Here is a 23,025-nt window from a genome sequence, read left to right as displayed (position 1 = left end):
TGTGACAGCTGTCACTAATCCTCAGAAAGCCTCGGCACTGTTGCTCAGTGATTAGTCTCGCCTGCCCAGCTTGCCTCTCTCCACACTTGATTCAGTTCAGCGCTGCGCTGGAGCCAGAAGACAGATCCAGATGCACGATAGTCTCCCAAAGCCAAGACAATGCTCAACATCACGGGGAAGGAGAGTGGGGGAAGTGACTCTGTCCGGACACAGAGCGGCGCAAGAGTCCCAGAAATGCCGCTTTGAGTGCGGAACGACAACATCACGATCTGTGGCAGCCTCAGTTCGTGATGTTATCATGTAGGACCACGTTAAATGCGCAGGGCCTTGTGATTAGGCAGGCACACAGAAGACACTCGCTACTTGCTGCTACTTGTGGTCTATTTTAAAACAACCTACCATTGATTCCTCACATTTAGTTGACAGTGTGGGTCTCCCCACGCTGATCCTCAATATGGGGAGCGCGTCTGTGTTTGTCCCCAGAATAATGAAGCCCATTAGGTCTACTTAACTGTAATTTAATTTCGACTAATAATGCTTTACACGGTCTATTAACGTCACTAGTGGCCTGTAGCCGACAACTTCATAGACCTCAAGTGCTCAAACTACAAGATCCTCTCAGGTTGGTCATACAAAAGCACGGTATCATCACGGTGGCCTAGTGTGAAAACATACTTTCCGCAAAGGTGATAAGATTGCTATCACGAGACACAATAGACAGTGGACCGCGTGGAGAGAAGCCTCGAGAAACGTGACGCCCCTCCGCGTCGTTTCAACTCCTGCGCGTAATTCGGTGGTTCCAAAGCGCTCCAGTTGCGCGGGGGTCACATCCAGATGTGTGTTTTTCTTTACGGTGCGACGAAGACGTCGAGGAGCCTCTGAACCAATCACTACCGCCCGGGGGCGGGTCGTGTGTGGACTGTTGTGGATATGGAAAATGGACAATTTAACACGCACATTCATCATTCATATCCCGATGGGGGAGACCTGCGCTTACCCGCTGAATTGATTCGCAAATGCCCGGCCGTGGTGTGAAAAGGAAAATTACCAGAGAGGGGAAGAGCGAGGTTCGCCACCCGGTAAGGGCGAGCTCTGTGTCGGGGAGAAGTGTGGAGCGCAGCGGGGACCGTAGTGGGTGATTCCTGCTGTCTGTGTTTAGAAGGCTGAGCTCATTGTTGATGCATCTGAGTAATAACGGATACATTGATGTTTCTCCTGAGACTACAGGCTGCGTTTTCTGTATTCAGAGTTCTAGCTCATCCACCGATTGGCTCATGTGGATCAATCACCAGCACAAGCTCGCGGTCATAGAAATAGCGTGGACCGAAATGCTTAATTGTCCCACGGAATGGTTTCGGCACAGGTTGCTATTGTTAAATGTGTTTCCGTGTCCACCTTCAGACAGCCTGAGCTGAAGCCATCGGCTCCTGCTTTATTGTTTGCGTGGCGCTCAGCGCACCTTTGTCACTCACGCTGCTCAGATGTGGAGATTGGAATTAGCCCTCACGATTTACAACAGCAACAACAAAAAAAAAAACTAAACTAGAAGACCTTTTGTTATATTGCACTGATTGCGTGGAGATGGAATGATGCCAGAAGGTCACAATAACCTAAAGTCACTATAAGTGCAACAGGGACACTAATTCACCACTGGCTTAGACTGCCAGCATTTAGCCTGTGACAGACAGCCTGTTTCAGTAAATCTAGGTGAGTGTTGGAGCAGCAGGGAGCGATGATGTGCGCTCCGTGGTGCTCGGAATGAGAGAGGTGCATGCTGGATAAAAAAAAAAAAAAAAAAAGGAGAGCCCGACGAAACGACTGGTGGGAGATCTGGGAAATTTGGAGGACAGACACGAGGCGGCGGCGGGACACTCACATTATTTTTTATGGACGCGCCCGGACGGTGCGTATGTTTGCGCTATGCCAGCCTCGTAACTTAACCGTATCGCAGGGCTCGTAAATCGAGAGCGGGGAGGAGAAGTTGGTGTTTGGAGCCTCTGCAGCTGGTGTCATCGGCGGACTGAGCTGTGGCAACGCGGCTACAGCAGGACGCTCAACAGTTCAGTGCGCAACTGTAGTGATTGTGCTTGAGGGACACCGGAGAGTCTGAACCTCCCTGCTCAGAGCTGGATGAACCTGCTGCCGCCACCTGCAACGGGTCTCCGTGTCATTCTGTGGCAGGTAGGCTGAATAGGTGCTGGTGAGCAGCGCTGTGGCTTTTCCACAGTCTGATTTAATACATTTCTGGACCTTAATGTTTGTCTGGAGCCTAATTCTAATGCTACTGCATTAATGGTGCTTTCTCTGGGTCCTTTTTGAGACTTAAATCAACTCCGAGCAAAATCCTCAGCACACACTGAGATCTTTTTGGCAGATGATCTGCGTGTGTCCCACTGGACAGATGGGCTGCGGGTTGCACGTTACTCTGCCACCATCCAAGAATATTAAATAATGTTGCCACTAGTTCGGCTGTCACACTGTTTCTGAGTGCAAAATGGTGGGAAGGAACACCAGACTTCAATCCCTAAAGTAAACTGAATGTAAAGTCTTCATGCACATTGCAGACATATTCGCTGATGGAGATTGTGAGCATATGAGGGTGACAGAAAAAGGGAATTAGGGGACACTAGACTAAGTATGTCATACAATGTGATGTGACTTTCCATTAAAGTCCTCAGTCAGGCAGCACTAAATTAGATTAGTTCTGAAAATGAAAATTGAGTATTTCTCTGGAGCTTTTTGGAATTTCCATTTGCTTGGATGTGGTCGTGAAGCCCCCGTCTCACACTCCAGTTGTATACTCTTAATGCCGTCCAAATTAGAAAATGCTTTGTTCTGGCTTTCTGTTTGTCTTGGATGTGTCTGTTGCACTCAAGACATAGTAGTTAATAGCTCAGGAAAGAGTAGAAAATTACCTGCTTTCACATCCTACTAAGGGCTCCATGTGTTTCTGAATCCACAAGAAACAAACAAAGCTGTCTGAGTTCATTGCAGCAATTAATTACAACTCCCTTGTTATTTTTTTTGATGAAAAAATAAAATGCTGTCATTATCACGGGTGCAGAGAAATAGCTCTCTGGGGAAGTCGGATCACGATGGCAAGCTGTACATGGATTTCATCTGATTTATGAAATGACTTTATTGTTATAGCAACCCTCCCATTTTAATGGGATTTTGCATTCCTGATGGTTCTGTAATACCCTCCCCGGTGATTAAGAGAAGCACAAATCTTGTTTTGCCAAACCGTTGGCCAATACAGACAGTATTCATATGTAAGTGGTGGTGGGAATTACCGTAATCATACGTATATAAAGCTGTTTGTTTAAGAGGTTGAGCGTATCACAGTGCAGTCTTTAAAAGCTGATCCTGATGGGTGACTGTGCATAGTGATCATGCATTCTCGTGAACTTGTATGATAATCGAGCCGGAAGGTAAAGGAGTGGCCTTGCAAATAAAAACAATACAGTATTAGTATGTGGTACAGTGTTATACGTACAATTAATGTCATGCATAATTCACTCAGAGCGAGAAAAATCTTGGAATCTATTTATATTCCTCACAAGATCCTTAATCACATCCCATAAAAACCACTGCTTTAATCCCAGATGTCAGGGCATATTCTACTAATTGAACCCCACCTGGAATGCGCCCCTTCTTCTTTATCCCAGGGTCAGATCGTATATCATCCCCGCGTTGTCAAGGTCAGATTGTTTATAGGCTGATCTGATCTGGGCTCTGAGATAGGAATGCCTCCAGGCCAAAGCTGCAGAGATAAGATGAGTTGTAGGTAGGATGCAGTGCGTGCCGGACCGGTTAATAAGGCAGATGGATTTCACTACATGCTGTTTCTGCTGTGTGTGTTGTCAGGTGCACAGCCAAGCACTCTAAACACAGAGCACTGCACTCGCTGTATCGTTGTCCTCACTAGGCTTTTCCACTTTATAAGCTCGGAGCTGTGTGCCAGTGTTAGCTATGATCTTGGTCTCTGTGTGATACCGCCTGAACTGCACGTTTTCGATCTATTTTTTGGGGACTGTAAACGGCTTTTGCGAAACTCAGAGCGTGATCTTGAACCTCCTAATAACTGTTCCTACCCATCGTGTTCATTCTGTTAATTAGCCCTTGTGGCGTTGGAGTGCACCATATTGTTGAGACATAATTAATCAACCCTGCTCGTAATTATGCTGGGTTTGGAATGTGAGCGCGGTTGGGAGTCTGGTTGCGTTGCAGGGCGTTCAGCTTGAGGTAAACATCTTATTAACCGTGTCAGAGTCCGTCAGCAAGGACGGTTTTATTAAGGTGGAAAAAAAAACGGGCTGTTATCCACATTATGAAAACGTCTTCATAAATGGACCAGCACTTGATTAAGTTTGTCACATTATGGTTCAGTGGTGGTGGAGCTTATGGAAGAATCCTCCAGTAGTTGTGCGTAGACAGATAGATTAGTTTTTATTTAGTAAAACACCATTTGTTCTCCATAGACAGGAATGCACATATGGGTGCGTATATGCGTCTACTTATACATGCATATGGTGTGTGGGACTGGAAAGAGCATCTCACATTCAAAGGGCAGCCAGTAGGTGAGGACAGAAAATAGAACATGATTCACATCCTGGTTGTAAGCCTTTAATGCAGGTCTGTCAGGGGAGACAGCCCCTACTTTTTTACTGCAGCAGGGTTTTATTTGGTTCGCCACAGACACATTGATGCGACTTCAGACAAACCTCACACGTTCAGCGACTCCTACTCAGGTTGGATACAGTCAGAAGGAGATAGAAATGCAACCTCACTATTATGCAGCCATGTTGCCTTCACACAAGAAATAATTCAGAATGTAATCCAGCGTAATTTTATCTCATAACAGCTATACAATTTACTGTTGGCTCTCGTCACACCGTGCATTATGTTACTGCTAATGAAAATGCAACATTTCCTACCGCTTCTGCTTCACATCAAAGACCTCAGCCGGCAAAACGTGGAGTGACTTTGATTATGAATCAACAGCTGTCTTTTCTCCTGCATTTGTTGACTGCAGATTAGCTTTAATTTTTGCAAGAAAGTAATGGAGCAAGACGCAACACCCACAGCGAGCTGCTAGGCAGGAATAAGATGTGACAGGCAGCACAGTGACCAACTCCTTTTACTGTGTCCTGCTGATGTTTAGAAAACGATGTGCAGCTCGAAATCAGTTTTCAGTTGTTCGTGCTGTGATGGGAAAATGTGTTTGAGTTTGTTTGGCTGCACTGTTAACAGATAACGCAGTTACATTCCCTCTATTGTATTTCTGGCAAAGTAGCAGCTCAAGGAGTGTTTAGTACTTCCATAATTCTGGGACCTGTGTTAATCAGCCATGCTAGGTGTTACCATGGTAACCATTGGTGTCACCAAATCAACCAGGACTGAAATCTTAAGCATTACAACTTTAAGCCGTTCCAAAATAAAACAGTAACTGAGAAGGAGAATGACTCTCTGGTGTAAGTGGCCTCCAGCACATGCAACGTGCTTTAAGGGGTCAGAAGTTGACACAGCTTCCTTTTTAAGGGGTCACAAGAGAAAAAGATTTGGAACCACTGCAGTAACACAAACAACGCAGTGCGGCTACCTTCTGGTCTCTGCGCACTGTCGCATCTCTCAGGCCCATAATGACAGAGGCAGAGTTTTAATTTTAGCTCAGCTGAGCCTTTCACCTCACCACAAGATTTGTGTTTTCTTCAGAACACTTCATTTTACTGAATTAATACGTCGCCAGCTTTAGGCCAGCAAAAACACACATGCCAGATGTGTGTTTAAGTATAGTTTTAGACACATGCTTGCACACACACACACACACACACACACACACACACACTCTCGGGCACACACAGCCGCAGAAAGTCAGTGAAAGGCCTGCTGCCACTGAACACTGAGCATTTGTACAGAATAATCACACAGGATTTGTGTCAGTGTTTGGTAGGCTTCCGTCTTTCAGGTGGGCTGTCTTTACAAGCTAACCATATCATTTGGGAAGGAATGGAAATCTTATTTCACCAGGCATCCAGTGTCAATTTACAACCTGCTCTATGTCGCTACCCAAATCGTTTCAGACATAATGATGCCACCGCTGCTTCTCTTACAGTGGCAATGACTGCTCTACACGGAGAATGACTGTAATGGTAGTGGATTTCATTTTGAGCATTTACAATGTCAGTTGTGCTCAGCGCTGCCACTGCGGCCAGAAAACAGCAAATTGAACAAATAGGAGAATAGCCCATCTGTCCCTGAAAGGCAGAATTCTCTCTATAAAAAATATCACATTTGGTGGAAGAAATACATAAATTCACAAGTGCTGAATTTCCCGCAGAAGGCCATCATTGGTGACATTCATTTCAGAGCACCTCGGTTTTCATTTTCTATCAAAGCCTGGATAACTTCAGCTGAATAAACTGCTGTGTAAACACGATTGAAGGGAGACATGCGGGATGACAAACTTCAATTCCGTTTTCCTGAATGACTTAATAGTGTGGTTTTGTGCCAAACAGGTAGCAGGTAGAACAAGTTGAGGGAAGCCCTTAGGGCCCTCACGGAGTGAGAAATTGATGCAGGAAGTGTTGGGATTGGGTCCAACTGCCACTCATGAAATATTGATCATTTTGTCCCTCTCCTTGTCATTCTCTCCCTCCATACCACTTATATATCCTTCATCCTCACCTTTTCTTCCCCTTGATTTGTTCCTTTCCTGTCCTTTTAAGTACTAACCTTCCCATGTCCTCCACATTGGACCATATTCAAGTCCAACTGCAGAATTAAATAACATTCAATAAAGAATTTCAGTCATGTACAGTTGTGATCCTGTACATTCAGTCCTGGTTGATTTGGGGACACCCGTGGTTACTGGCAGCAACAGAGAGTGTGATTTAATACCACAGCAACACCTTTTCCTACAACACTTTTAATGTGGAGCATTGGGTTTGTATTAACAGTAAGTTAGTAAGTAGTAACAGCTCTGATGAGGCTGTTGGAGAGTGAAAAACAGCGAGGCTGATGTCCATGAGATAAAATTAAAAACAGTAAATCTGGATTGCTTGCACGCATTGTTTTCCTGCAAATCCCTCGGGCCTGCGAAGGCACTTTTAATCCTTTGCCGAATTGGCGGAGTCTGCAACTAATATGACAGCTACTATATTAAAAGCTAATTACAGCTTGTAATTACATTAATGGCTCCTGCTGACCACAAATAGTATCAAAAATAGGGTTTGATTTCATGAAAAGATTAAGGAGTAGAGCTTTAAATCATGTGTACTGTCCTTGTAGTGATCATATGGAACTGGTCTGTCCTGCTCTAATGGTACATGACCTACCTGCTGCTTTGTATTAGCCGATTTTAATGCAGTGTGCATTATTATACTTTTTCTCTTTGCAGTGTTGACACAATTTCATTGCTTGCTCAGTACACTCTAATTGAACCTTCCTAGAAGTTTCTTTGCTCTCAAGGCAAGCGAATGATCAAAGAATTGTTGGCCTTGCCGGGTGCTCATGTCTGTGATTAAGTGTTTAGTACCCCTTACTTCATCTCACCTCCCCCAGCCCGCATTTGAGAATAAAGTAGGAATAATTGAAAAAGGAAAAACAGCAGAAAAATTGTATTGTTTCTGTGTGAAACCCTTGAGTTAGGTTAGGTAGAGTAGGAAAAGCACAAGAGAAAATAAAAGGAAGGAATGATTGAAGGCAGGACAAGTAGGGAGTGAAGGGCGAAGGTATAGATGGGAGCAAAAATGACGAGGGGTGGAATTGTAGAGCTTTGAATCCCGCTCTCACCTTTCCTTGAACCCTTTCCTTCCACCTTCAGGCCCCACTATTCAATGAGCCTTGTGGCTTTTTCCAGTGCTAGTCACCCAACCATAATGATCCATCATTGATCCATGGCAGAGGGACTTCTCTCACCACTTAAAGCCACTTACGTGTGTGTGTATGTGTGCATCCATACGTGTGCGTCTTCCTGCTCATTTGCAGCTCCAAGGATGTTGTCAGGCCCGGTCAGGTCCAGGCACGTCCAAGAGTTTCACTGGCTTACATGCATTGTTATTGTTCCTGCAATTACAGCCACAAACTGCCATTATGTGGCTGACTCTTGCAGCCAAAAGTAGGATGGTGGGGATCCACGTAAGGTTTTCGCACACCTGGAGCTGTCAGGCAGTAAGATGAGAGAACAGATGTTTTTTTTTTTGTTTTTTTTTAAGTTATAAGTTATTTAAAAATAGGTAGTTTCATGCCCTAATGTCCTGTAATCTTTTCTTTGATGATTATGTTCAGTTCACATACTATCCTCCATCTACCTCTAAATCTTTAATCTGTTGCCTTAGAAATTCCTCCTTGTATTGAAATAATTTGAAATTAAACCTTTGAGCTGCTATTATTTGATGAGTTAAATCAAAGAAAGGGTGTCAAATGAAGTTTTAAAATGGCAGCTTAAGCACGAAAACTCTATTGTTACTCCAACAATAATAGAGACCTCAGTGCATTTAAATCAATGTAAATATCCCCAGTAGACATTTTTTGTAAAGCAATGGCATCCAATGACATTAGATTAGATAAGGCAACGGAATAAATTCTTCATGCCCATCATCATTACCATCATCATAATGATATCCTCCATCACTTTTCTATTACACCTTCTTGCCATCACTATCAATTATCCCCACAACCACAAATCACCAGGACAGAGCTCACACAGATCCCTCAACAGGGTGTATCCTGACGAAGATTGAGGTCTAATTGTGTGCGTTGGTGGCAGGATATAAAGCACGAAAAAAATAAAGGAAAGAAAATCAATGCCTTAACTAAAGGAGCGAGTGAATTATTGATGAGGGGTATGTAATGGGATCCCAAGCGTCTATTTCTTCCCCACTTGGACCGCTTGCTGCTCAGGCTGCTACAGTGGCAGCCGGAGAAGTAGAAACAAGGAAGGTGCCAAAAACCACCCACGAACATCTGCACAGGCAAAATAACTAACACGAATAATCTGGTGAAGTGCGGTTAAGACTGCAGGCTGTGGTGTTTACTCACTGGTACAGTGAGAATTCATTTTCAGAAAGGCTCATATTCTCTGAGCCTTCTACTACAGTCATGCATTATAATCACACACAGGGACTCTAAGTCAGAAATCAAGTTTGAATGAATTTGAACTAACATGTTTAGGAACCCAACCCACATTGTAGCCCAAACTCGATTCATTAGTTAACGATTCATTTGTGGTGCTTTGCACGATTGACGAGCTAACATTTCTGCAAGGCAGTTGCATTATACGAAGTCAGCAAATATTCCATCGATGGTGTGGAATTCAAAATGCCCCCTCGTTTTACGTCTCAGATGATTTGTGTCATGATTATCCGTTTTTTGCTCGTTCGTCCGCTTCGTGACTGTGCATTTTAGAAAAGCCTCCTGTTGCACAGCAAGAGCAAGGTACAGCTTGCTGTGCACTGAGAATGTTAAAATTTGATTGAGTAAATATTGGATTTTTTTTTTTCTCCACTTTCCTCGGTCAATACGCATACAGCCACTGCCATTAAACAAAGCTCTTTGGACACCTATAGTCACACACATTATATAAAGCTTTTTTTTTTTATTGGCCAAGCATGTCAACACATACAAGGAATTTGACTTCGGTTTTTCCACTGCTCTCGCCTACTTACGCATAGACAGAAAAAAAGGGAGACAAGAACAACAAAGTTAACAAAGTAAACACACATTTAACTTAAGCGAAAAGATAAACATTTAAGGTCTATGTACAATGTAAGTATAGATGCAAAATACTATGATAAAGAGTGTGAAGAAGACAGTGGTGCAATGATGCTGGAATAAATATGGAATGACTGTAATTCTATAGGGAGGAGTGTATAGACGTAGATTAGGTACAAATTAGTTGTTGGAGGTGAAAGTGTCATAACTCTGCATTTGATCTTTAGTTGTAGGATTTAATTCTGATTTGTGGATTGAGAAAATTCTAGGGTCCTTTACTTTAGAGCTCCCATTGAAGATCAGTCTTGGTAGATAAACTGAAAAGGCGTGATGGTCAAGCTAAAAACAAACACAGTTTTTCTTCATTTCTCTAAATCTGAGGTTTTCATACATAAATCTCAATTTCCTCTGCTCCTTTCTGGTGAAGAAATCAGAGGATGCATTGTTTACCCACATCACCAGCGCGCTGTTTGTTTTATTGCAAGCAGAGAAGGCAGGCATCACTTCTGCTTGGCTGGAGAAGAGGCAGAAATGGGGAATGTGAATGAGAGGTAGAGAGAGAGCGGCCAGGTGAGACCTGAAAGCTGCCTTTGTGTGGCAGCTGGCAGTATGAACACTGCCCTTCACTGTGAGGTGTTCTCCACACACACACACACAAGTATACAGAGCATGTTGGGGAGTTATGGGGGGATGTTTGGCAGAAAGTATGAGGCTGAAAAACCGTTGCAAGTTTGTAAATGTTAAAAAAAAAAAAAAAAAGTCTTCTCCAAAGCACTCTCTCCAAAGTGAACGGACGTTTCAGAGCCATAAAGTGGCTCTGTTTTCCCACTGCGTCTCCAAATCTCCATTTCAGATGCTAAATGCTCTCTTATTTTCTCCTCCACTTCACCTCAACTGTATCAGTCTCTCAGTTCAACTGGAGCTTGAGGAGCATGATAGTATCTAGTCCTGTCTGCTGCTCCAGCTTTAACACAGTGATCCCAGCACACATGAACCTGTAAATATCCATCTTGTTCAGAGGAATGTGGAATTTTGCGAGTGCACATTTCTCAATTTTCACTGGAGCTGAAGGGGGATTTTGATAGTTTAAAATCCCGTTTTGATTATATCTGTGTTTGTGTGTATTCAATGTGATTGGGGTTGCAGATTACATACTGCAAGTCTGTCAAAAATGAAAAGCAAATAAAAGCTTATACCCATTGGTATATCAAAAGCGTTACTTATGGCACCTCTTGAGAAGGCAGTTTGACTGCTAATCCTATACAATGTCTCTGTGTTGGTTACAGAGCCGCAACTCTGTCTGTGTACTGATCTGTATTCTTGCTTGTTTACTTCTCCCCAGGAGGGGCCCGGCAGACTGCAGTCGCGCCAGGCACCATGAGGAAGCAAGCTTGGCCTTTGAGAGCGGAGAAATCACCCCTCATCACTCTCACCCAGGCTGGGCAGCGGAAGAAATGCACACAGAAGCAGCAGAAGCAGCGCATGCAACAGCAGAGACGGGCTAACACACACATCTGAGAGTACAGTGGAGAGCAAATGGGGAAGGCAGAAAGAGACTGAGAGAGGGGAGTCAGTTACTCAGATTGCGTCATACTAAATGGCAAAGTGGACCGGGCCACACTCCGAGGCAGTGATGTCCTTGTTAACACATTGTCCTCCGTTAGAAGCTCCTTGTTAGAAATCACAAATCAGTGCCACGCCCCTGTGAGGCTACAGAGCTGAGGGGCAGAGGAGAAGAAAAAAAGAGGACGACAGAGTGGGAAAAAAAAAGAGACCGTGACAGGCCCCCATGCAGGCGCGTAAGAAGTATGTTCTGCTGGGCTTATGTGCGTGCTGCTGGCTGGTCCTCTTTTACTGGGGTGGAGGAGTCCAGCTACGTCTGCTCCGGCTGCTGACACGCCAGCGGGGTGAAGTGGTGCGCCCCTGGCCCAACTGGACCGACCGGGCCTTCCTGCCCCGCTATGCCCACCTGGATGAGCTCCAGACGGACCCCGGGATGGCCGAGTCGCCCCGCCAGCGCCGCCAGGCATGGTCCGCCATTTATAAGGACAGTCGTTGCCGCATGGAGACCTGTTTTGACTTCTCCCGGTGTCGACGTAGAGGAAGGGAAGGGTTCAGGGTGTATATATATCCATCAGAGAAAAATGACCGTGTGTCAGAAAGCTACAGGAAGATCCTGACGTCTATAGGTGAGTCTCGCTATTACACATCTGACCCCCGTGAAGCATGTCTGTTCGTGCTCGGGATAGACACCTTAGATCGGGACCAGCTGTCAGGACAATTTGTGCCCAACGTGGATGAACGTATCCGTGGTTACCCGTTGTGGAATGACGGGCGGAACCACCTGATCTTCAACCTGTACTCAGGCACCTGGCCGAACTACACAGAGGACCTGGGCTTCAACATCGGCCAGGCCATCCTAGCCAAAGCCAGCCTCAACACAGAACATTTCAGGCCAGGCTTTGACGTCTCCATCCCGCTGTTCTCAAAGGATCACCCGCAGAAGGGTGGAGAGCGGGGCTGGCTGGTGAGGAACACCATACCGCCACGAAGAAAGTACCTGCTGATGTTCAAAGGGAAGCGTTACCTGACGGGCATCGGCTCAGACACCAGAAACGCACTTCATCACATCCACAATGGAAAGGACATTGTGTCGCTGACGACGTGCCGCCACGGGAAGGACTGGGAGAAGCACAAAGACGCCCGCTGTGACCATGACAACCTGGAATATGAGAGGTAAGAGAGGGGTCACATGGCCAGATGGGAGGGTAGCAATGAGTTGACGTTAAAATGAAAAGCGAGGTGTGAGTCAGTGCGGCGCTACACAGGGATTTATAGGAAACTGTGAGTGTCAAGTATAATCTTTTTTTATTAGGAATTAGACTTTGGTGTTGTTCCGTTTGCCTTCTTATTTGAACTTTACATGCTGTTTTATTGGTCTGGTAGATGTCACTGGTTTTCTACAAGCGGTGTCAGTGACAGCTTTGGGGTCCCACTGGTTATTTTTGTCTCTTATATGGCTGTACAATTTTTGGGTTTATGGTGTTTGGCAGTTGCTTCCAAGATCGGAGATTTTAAACACAGACTCACTCCTTTCTGGAAGCTAAACAGTGGTTGTAATGTGCTCAACTTGCAATAACAATCTTTTGAGTGTAAGTGAATCTTACAGTATAGTAGATGAACAAATGAGACTATTCAAAAAAAAACTGCACATACAGTTGTTTCCATTTTGTGTTTACTACCATAAGGCAAAGAAATAAACACAGCTAGAGCTAATTAATTACAACTGAAACTACACTGTGTAATGAGCCAAAGCAAAGGTCACCACAAAGAATTACTTTGTAAAATCTCTGATTACCTCAGCGAATAATCCGCTGCTGGGTGTAAGGTGTAAATGATAATTATTTTTTTTTTAATCAGCCTGTCCATTTTTTTTTTTTCTTGCTGTTATTGTTGCAGATAAGCTTGCCAGTTCCACTGTAAATTCAATTATATTTTGAAGCACTGATTAGATGGTGGGTGGAGTGGATAAAAGACATTGTGAAATGAGATTCCAGGAACATCTGCAATACTTAGAGCAATGATTTTTTTAATTAAAAAACAATTAATTTCAATATGTGACTTTTGCCACCGCTTGAAAATGGTTTGTACAAAAAAAACGTACTGAATTCTACAATACAATTTATATTTCCACTTCAGCCCTATGTGTTACACAGGCCTTTTCACAGAGGGCTTTTCAAGTGTGTGAGAACCACTGTTGAGTTAATAAAGACGAGCTTTAGGAAACACACCCATCTGCCAACAATACATGTTGAAGTAGCGGCCTGGTAAACATGGCTCATCCTTTGAGTGCTTTTCTCCCACGGGCTTATTAGAGCTCAGACAGTGATTTAAAAACAGATGGAAATAGATGCCAGCACTAAAAACTTACAAGAGGAGCCTTTTGGTTGTAAAACTGTCATTCATATTATCTGGGAATTAACATTAGAGGTCAAAACTGGTAAAAACCTTTTTTATCTTATCGCGATACCGTGTTGATCGTTTTCTTTTTTTTGTGGTGGAAACTTGAACGCTGCCTCAAATGTGTTGGATTTAACGGCCGAGGAGAAGAACTGCTGAAATTGAGTTTCATGCAAAGTCATTATACTCTTTTACTCTACACAGTACGTAGACCGTTGATATGGAGTAACTATATTCTATAACACAGCCCCTCTGTTTCACTCTTACTTGCTTAACTTAAACTTTGCAACAGAAGTCTCTGAACTGCTGACGGAGCTCCTCATTATAAAGTCTGTGCCTGTCCATTCATACACAGATACCAAGAGCTGGATAGTCTGATGATGCAGAACATTCACAGGAAGGAGAAGACAGATTTCAGTCAAAGACACAATAAAGGAAGAATGAGCACAAGAAGTTTGAGCCCCACCAAACTGAAAACTACATTTTACTCCACAGTGTCGCACAGAACAGGACTGTAAGGCAAAAAAATTCTATCAACACTGTTCATCCACACGTCCTTGTGAATAAGGAGGCGCCTAGATAGCATTGTGACTTCTCACTGGGCTAGTGAGTGAACTACTCTAAACATTAACGTGCTAGGCAACAAGAACTACTTAGAAACGGTCCGTCAGCTTACTAGTTGGTTGCTAAAGGGACAAGTTCAGACAGTTCAGTCAAGAGACGTATTTGGGCCATTGTAGCAGTCTGCAGACCTCCAAAAAACTCTTTTGCGGAGTAATTCGCACTTTACATTGGCGGATTTTGCACCTGCTAGCTAACTAAATTATAGATATTTTAATTTAAGTGAACGCTAAGGCAGAAAATAATTTAAAAAATATCCATCCATGACTTTCAGAGCCTGAGGTGACAATTCAAACAGTTAATTCTTTTGTTTTTTCTTCTTTTGGTCTGACCAACTGTCAAAAACCAATAAATATTAGTTTCTTATATTGTACAACTAAGAAAAAGCAATAAATTCTCAGATTTGTGAAGCCAAGCTGAGCCCATCAAATGGCATTTTTGCTTGAAAAGTGATGTAAAGAATTAATGGATTTGATTGACTTTACTTGAAATGTGTAAAACTTTAGTTAGTGAGAAAAGATTACTTCTTTTTCGATATAGTCCTGTACAGTTTACTATTTTTCAAACTGCATCTCCATCACTAAAGTGTCTCTGTCGTGCCGACTGAACTTTTCTGGCATGAGAGAAGCAAACTGCTAAACCCCAACTTAAATCTGAGCCCCTGGGAGGTGGAAGTTGTTTTCAGGTGCCATCGAATGAATGCTCAAAGCAAATTTTTCATACCATACAATGTGACTTTTCAAATATCCCTTACTGGGATCAGCAGTTAGATGGTGGTTCAGATCCGAGCACACTTCAAGCTGCTGCGGCCTATAACAAGCTACCCTAGGCTTGTTTACATTGGGCCGGGCAGCGAAAGGGATGGAGCTGTTCGGCACTGTATGAATGAGCTCATTTATTCCACACAGCCCACTACTCAGACACCCGGGTGGGCAGGGGTTGTGTGGGATGGGGAGGTCCCGTGTAGTATTTTGCGGTAGATTTGGATAGTCCAACGGCTCTGAGGGTGTAAGGGTGTGAATGGGAGAGGCAATGTGAGAGACAGCTGCCGTTTGTAAGAAAAACACAAAAAGCTGGATGATTTTTTTCCCCCCCTCTCTCCTTTTGTATGAAGTGTCTTTCTTTGGAAACTCCAGGCTTTTAGCTGTGGAGAGAGAGGTGTGAAGTAGGTAATTGTGTGTGTGTGTGTGTGTTTTGGGGTGGGTATCCACTTTTTGCATCCTTTGTATCTGCGTTTAGGGAGAGGAGAAGGGGATTTCAGAAGGGGATTTTAGAGGGGAGAGCATAAGAACGTTTGAGACCTAGGATTCCAAATGAATGAAAGAAAAAGAGAAGAGAACAATAAACAAACTGCATGAGCAAGGTTTATGTCTGAAAACCAAGTTCAGGCCAGGTAGAAGCACACCCTGGACTCTCCATCTGTCTGCTGCTCAGGCTTTTTATGATTCTCTTTCACGCTTCTGTCTCCTTTTTTTTTTTTTTTTTTCAAAAAATCCTGCATCTGAAAAGCCAGTCTTCTAACAATGACAGTCCATGCCACCAGACGAGCATGTGTCTTCGAGCGTGTGACCGTCTCTGCTATGTATGCACGAGATTGTTTGTGTGTGTGAGAGACTGTGTCACAGTCACGGAGGCTCTTAGGAGGTGGCATCAGGTTAATGAGCGCATGCATCTGGTACACCAACAGATTAGCCCTGAGGGACCTGGACAAGACGGCAACCAACGGACAAAGGGCAGGACGAGGAACAGGAGGAGGGGGAGGGGGGGTGGGGGGGCTTAGATGGACAGATCAATACACCGTTGTGACATCATTTTTCTGCAGAAATAAAAACCTTAACATCCCACACCCTGCGTTAGACAAATGAGGAAATGAATGGGGCTGTAAAGTGAATATCTCCAAAGATAACAAACGGTTTTTATTGTTTTTTTTACAGTGAACTTTTATTTTTTACTTTTAGATTAAAAAAAATATAGAGAATGGCATAAAATAACAGTAGTGATAATAATTGAGTTTAAGGTTGTACTCTCTGTAAATATATTGTTCTATACCCCATTACAGGAGACACTGTGATACTGCAGCACTGTGTGAAAAAACACAGCTCCTCCAGTCATGTTCCATCTGTAACTAATGGTTATTTTCATTATAAATTAGTCTGTTGATCATTTTTCCTTTTAATCAATAGATCGTTACGGTGATATCAAACCGAGAAAAGCAGCAAATCCTCGCGCTGGAGAAGCAGATTAACCGATAAATGACTCAGACAAATAGTCCATGATCAAAATAGTTTCAGAAGGATTTTCTGTAGATCAACTAATCAATACTCATTCATTTCAATGAGAGTGTAGCAAGAAAAACACCAGCAAAATGTTGAACCTGGCTCAACTTTTGCTGCGACATCATCCAACAAGATGAACCTTTTGCTAATCAAATATGAGCGTGTGCACATTCCTGGTAGATGATGGCGGCTTATTTACTGCTGATTGCCACACTGGAGATTAAAGTGATTGTCGTAGTCGTAACTTTCCAGCGTTATAAAATCCTGTTTACATGCCATTGTGGTACGGTACAACTTCTCATTATAGACCACTGTGAGGTGTTCTGGTGTCTCCAAACTCATGGATCTATTACTCAAGCTGACCTTCCTGGATTGTATTTCACTGTGTGTCTGGTAACTGAAGCGGCCCGTCCATGCCACTGCAGCCCCTTGTGTTTCTTAATGCAGGTCTGGCCGCAGTTTGACTGGACAGTAAGACTAGTGCAGTGTTAAACTGCATCACTCTGCCAGTCACGACTAAAGACAGCAGTGTAAAACATCCTACTCTCCTCAAGTACTTATGTTATATATGTGCTTTCTTTTTACTACACTGCTGAATAGCTGCATAATGAACATTGTGTTGGCCTATGAAACAATGATCATATCTCTATGGTTATTAGCAAAATAGTTTTCAAAAACAGATTAAGTTTAAATACCTTTGCCCCTACCATTTCTATTAACATAATTTTCCTCTTTTAAAGAACAGAATGATTGGTAAATGGTACCCAAAAATCCTATTAAAATCTGCCATGGGGAAAAAAGAAATCTGAATAGGAACAGAAGGTGCCTGGAAATACTTTTCTGGTCTATTGAATCGGTGTGTAAGTTTGCGTGTGTGCATATGTGTGTGTGCGCATGGATTATGGATGATAGGAGAGAAAACATAACGAAGTAGCAAAGAGACAAGTTGGAGGTAGGACACTGTGGTACCCAAGGCAATAAGAGCAGCAAGACAGAAAGGAAGAAAAGGAGAATGTCATGTGATAAAGATTACAAAAAATTGGAAAAAGACTGTGAGATACCTCAGGCGACTCGAGGCGAAAGCGAGAATGAGACGGGGCAGGAGGGAGGGTGACAAAGTGGGAGAGAAAGACAGAGCAGAGGAAGAGGGATTGGAAGAGAGGGGATACTTGAAGCAAGGGAGAAGCTGTGCTGCAGCCTAATGGCCTAGTTTCCCTCACTTTAGAGAATTCTCTAAGAAAGGGAAGAGAAACGTGCATTGTACAGTGAATGTAAATGAGCAAGAGTGTGAAAAACAGAGGGGGGAGGAAGAAAGAGAGGGATGTTTAGGAGATACAAAAGCTACACCAGAAAGCACAAAGTTCACAGGTTGCTTTCACATTAACTAAAACCAAGTGTGTGTGTGTGTGTGTGAGTGTGTGTGTGTCCCTGACGGCGAACCGGGATGGACAGGAACGGCGTGAACGGAGTTTGAAGTGACAGAGAGGATGTATAATGGAGAAACGCCGTACCTCTCTGTTTGTCTTAAATGGCTTTGGTCTCAGTGTGTAAGGGCTGGTGTTGGAAACCGATGGGTCATTATTCATGACCCTCCTTGACGGAACTCAAGGTTGTTGAATGAGAAAGAGCGAGCAATCAGACTTTAAAACCTGGGTAGCAGTTCGGGACGAATGCAGCATACTAATAAAGAAAAAAAAAAACGCAACTGGAGGACTGCAAGAGAGAGCGATTTAGCAGTATATTGGCTACAGTAAAAGTTAGAGGGAAATGCTTCAGCATTGCTCTCATGCATATGTAATTTGAACAGGAATTTTTGCAGAATTTGATGCAGTAAACGCTGTCCTATGAAAGATTTCAATATGGTGCGTGAAACCGAATTAGCATTGGAAAGGAAAACTGTCATTGATATCTTCTGGGAGACATAAAAAGGCCTCCCATTGTTGTGTAGTTATGGCTTCCACACATGCACAATTTAAATTGATATGTGGGTGTGTACGTGCACAGCTGTATCTGTGCACGTCCGGATCTGTAAACGTGAAGAGTGTGCGCGATTTGAGATTTTGGCAAACCAAATAAGCGCCGCCGCAGCGCACTGTAATTAGGGCCTGTGAAATTGTACCTCTGAAGATGCTGTGGTCTGAGCGTGTGTTTGTGTGTGTGTGTGTGTGTTTGTGTGTGTGTGTATGTGTGTGGTTTTGTGTTGCCCGTCTCTGCTGTCTCTGTTTAGAATACTTGGAAATGAGAGGCAGCCTTGTGATTCTCTGGCACTTGCTCATTCCATCCTCCGCTCTTTTCCTCTTCTCCAGCTCCAGCTCATATCTTTCTAATCCCACACATCAGTCTTCAACCGCTACGCTTTTGTGAAGTCTGGTCAAATATATTTATAATATCACATAGTGCCTCGACGGTGCAGCAAAGGTTGCACACAGGGCTCGACATGGACTTGTTTTATCAGTAGCCAATGCAGCTGATTGATTTTGTTGTACTTTAAAGCCGCTATGATCAATATTTTCATATTAACGATGGATCAAATGACAGAATTTAATATGGAGGGAGTCACTCAGTGATGAACCCGCAGAGAATTCTCTTTTTATGGCGCAAAACTTTAATGTCTTGATGCACTCTCCTCATCAACGTCAATTTCAACCACAGCAATTTCAGCCAGCAAGCAAGCTGGCGAACTTAGTCGGTCGACAGCAGACCAGAGCCAACAGCAGAGTAAATATTAGACTTGCATTCTTCAGTTGGCCAGAAACACGACTCTAAATCAATGTTAATGTTGCTCCGCATCCTCTGGATGAATGTTAGACTGCGTGCTAATAAGTTCACCATATCAACTTCATACCCAGGTAACATGTGAGTGTTGTGTTTAGAAAAAGTGGCGAAAAAAAGGTTTAAAAGATGAAAAAGCGTCATGTTGTAAATAAAACTTGTTGATTTTAATCTACTACTCGGTTACTAGTTGAAACTGAAACAGTTTTTATTTAGTAGGGTCACAGGAGTTAAGGGAATATAACTTGATGCATTTTATAATCTTCATTACTGTCGATGATTCATTTTTTATCATTTTAATACATCCAGACCACAGTGTTATGCTGCCGAGCCATTTTATGAGCCATAAGCCATGTCGGACTATCATAACATGCACTGCTATCTGAAATTCCAGTGTTTAGATGATTATAATGTTTTCGCAGGAACTATGAGAGGGGGAGGCACTTGATCTCAATTCCAAAAGGCATGTTTTCAAGGTCACAAAATCAATTTCAGCTTCACTTGCACTGAAGGGAATGGTGTCTTTGGCTGTAACATTTACTTGGATGAGTGCTCAGTGTTGGCGGAGGTTTGCGCTCTCTGAGAGTCCTCTGCTGCAGCTCCCCAGACTGCTCATCTGAAAGGCAGAAAAAAAACCCAGCTTCCATCATTCCTTAGTCTTGTAAAAAAAAAAAAAAAAATGAAATGCTGTGTTCTCGGTCAAACATGAGCCACTCACAACTCGCTTGTCATTTTTCATTTAACGTTTGTGTGCAAATCTTCATCCCCTCATTGTTCTCTTCAGTCACTTGAGTCATATTGGTGGCCTCCCACATCCCAAACGCCGCTATTTCAGTTTGAGTTTTCTGGTCAGGCTCGCAAATCCAGTTTTCAAAATAGGTTATAATTTGCCTGATCTATCTGATCTGAGGGCGTTCAATTCAACAAAAGCTCGTTGCTTACAAGTCACACTGGCGAAACCAGTGGCACCGGAGCCAAACCACGACATGAGGCAATCAAGGTCTCAGCGGCTTTGTGCTGTTCAAGCTCTGGAAAACTTCAGCGATGTTTTTCATACAGAAACTAGATCAGACACACACATCTGCCACACCCAGGCTTCACTCCCATTTAGAAAGTCTAAATTTTAATTCCTGCATTACAAACAACTGCAGATCTAATTGCAGTGTGGGAGCAATGTGGGTGCACGCACACATGCACATATAAGGATTGTGCAGCAGTTACTCTGTCTCTGTCCCACCTTTTTAGTGTGTATCCTCTGCACTACCCCATAACTTTCATCCCCTCCTCTCACTCCTCCTCTCACTTTTCTTCACACACTACTGTACAGAGTCTCCCTACAGTTAACTACAATCCTCCTACCATATATTCTGAGCTCTGGTATTCATAATTTATCAGCAAACCATGCTTCTCCACAAAGGGGAACTTTTTTTGACAGCACAGCTTTGTCTGTAGTGTTGGACACAATTTTCGAACACGCCATTGTCTTCGCTTGGTCCACATGAATGCACACATGCGTGCGCACAAACACTGGCGAACAGTCCCCTCTTTGCTCTTACTTGCTAATCAATGCATTCCAGCTCTGACATCGCGTTTCCCATCCCATCCCCCCGCCGCTCATCCTTCATGCATATCTTGATGAGCCGGACAACATGCGAAAGGTTAGGAGAGGAAAGGTCTCATGCGTGCGTGTCTCACACCAAACTAGGTTTCTTCTAATCCACTCTATAAAAAGTGGCAAATCTTGAGTCTTGACCACTGGCTCAAACATGTTGCCACTATAAGCCGCACAGCTGATCGATTTCTTAAGGGGATTTATCACCATTACACAAACCATTCTAGCTTTATAGCTTTATATTTTTATATTTTTTATTTTATATTTTAGTTGTAAACCATTGATAATAACAACTTTTAGGTGTCGAGTTTGTGAAAAATCCCTTCGACTGATTGGACCATTGGACTACTTACCTTTTGGGGAAGGGCTGCAGTGGATCTGAATGAAAATATGTTTATTAACAGCTTTACAACAATGTGCCGGGACTAGCTGGTTAGCATGCTAACTTCAGTGGATATCTCTTTAACACAACACATAGAAATCTTTGATGTAACGTCAATACTGTTATTTTTTCATGTTCTGTTGACATTTTTAGTACATTTTTTTAATGTTTTAACTGAAAAACCCAACATAGTGGACCTTTTAATGCATGATTTGTTAGTGGAGGCAACATACCTACCTTCATTTGTGGATCTATCCTAAAAATCATAAAACCTAGTCATATTGTGCAGCTAATACAGTCCAGCTGCTGCAGAGGAGATCACCTTACCTGTAATATCCTCTGTCTGGTGGTTGACCTCACAGTCACTTATTACAGACATATGCGAAAACAGTGAACATTTAAAAATACATCTATTTTTGACTGATCGTCTCGGGGGGTTTGGAAGCAATAGTAGCTCACAGGTCACACAGGCACAAACCTTGGCTAGTGAAAAATCCTGACAGGCGTGACCTCAATTTATTTCAAAGGATTTCAAGATCTATTTAATCCAGGTAGACTATATTAGTGGCGCTGTACATTTACAGTAGGGGCTCCGCGCCTCGCGTGATAATGTGAGAGATTTGGCTTAAAGTTATGAAAGTAGTTATGGCTATATGTGCGAGTATTACATCTTCACCAGGAATAATGCAGATTGGAAGGTTAACTAAAGCCAAATGGAATAACATGCAGACAGCATAGCTTGGAGACTTCTGCCTGTTTGCAAATGATATCTGCATTTTTACACAACTCAGTCTCATTTTAGGGATCACATTAGATACAGAAACCATTCAGACACATGTAGAATTTAACTTTCATGTGCTCAGTGTTTGCAGAAAAGAATAACCTACTCTAAAACCCTAGAAGCCCAATTCTCTTCTTTCTCTTTCTAGTGCTTGATTCTGGCTGATAGGTGCATATAGTTGTTGATGGAGAAGTTGCAAGTAGCTCAAATCTGGTCTGTGATGTTATGAGAGTATTAATTCTGAAAATGATGCCTGCAACCTGACCCAGTCTGATGGGCTTGACATATTCAGGTTGGATTTGGACACATTCTCACATGCATACTGTGGGTTTAATGGGGAATATAAAGAAAACACGCAGGGAGTACTTTTAACACTTGCCAGTTTATCAGGGTCTGGATGTTCTGTACTTTCCAGATTTAGGCATATTTTTGTGAAGATTTTGAGAACCTTTTGTCAGGTGCGTTCGTTGCGTTTTTGTCACATCAGTGGAAAGTTATGAGCTAACTTTGATGGATTGTTTTCAGTGAGGCTTTTTTTGACGTTTTACACCAACACTTCTGTAGTGATTCACACTTGATGGACAAAAGAATTAAACATTTTGGTAAGAAGTGCTTAATTATTTCAAAGACCTTACGCTATAAACAGTTGTTCAGGCATTCTGTCACCCTGTACGGGTGTTTGAGGTTTGGATAAGGGTGCGCTGTTCTATTTACAGACTACAAGGGAATATCCAATGCAGAGATAATTTGCCGATTTAGCCACTGCTTGTTAGTGACACAAGTTTCAAGCATTCATTTTTCATTATCGGCTCCTCGTTCCCCAATGACCTCAGCTTTGTTTTCTCTTTTTAAACTCCAGTATACATCGGGTGGGCAGCTCCAGTCTGTCAGGTGCCTATCAGGTTTC

General features: G+C 43.0%; 1 protein-coding gene across 2 annotated transcripts in view; it reads left to right on the top strand.

Annotated features, from left to right (window-relative positions):
• Window positions 1–985: 985 nt before the first annotated feature.
• The window catches only part of ext1c (exostoses (multiple) 1c), a 75,861-nt gene continuing 53,821 nt past the window's right edge, over window positions 986–23,025 (top strand). The window contains exons 1-2 of one of the 2 annotated variants that reach the window (XM_070846093.1): window positions 986–1,131; window positions 11,057–12,450. In XM_070846093.1, coding sequence (XP_070702194.1) covers window positions 11,504–12,450 — 947 coding nt within the window. In that variant the 5' untranslated portion in view covers window positions 986–1,131; window positions 11,057–11,503. Of the gene's footprint in view, window positions 1,132–2,086; window positions 2,182–11,056; window positions 12,451–23,025 lie in introns of those variants that run through there. The other variant, XM_070846095.1, reaches the window with a different exon arrangement.

This window comes from Pempheris klunzingeri, chromosome 16, assembly GCF_042242105.1.
Source record: "Pempheris klunzingeri isolate RE-2024b chromosome 16, fPemKlu1.hap1, whole genome shotgun sequence".
NCBI classification, from domain to species: Eukaryota; Metazoa; Chordata; class Actinopteri; order Acropomatiformes; family Pempheridae; genus Pempheris; species Pempheris klunzingeri.
Note: the sequence above shows the minus strand (reverse complement) of the source record. Positions and strands in the feature narration are given on the sequence as shown.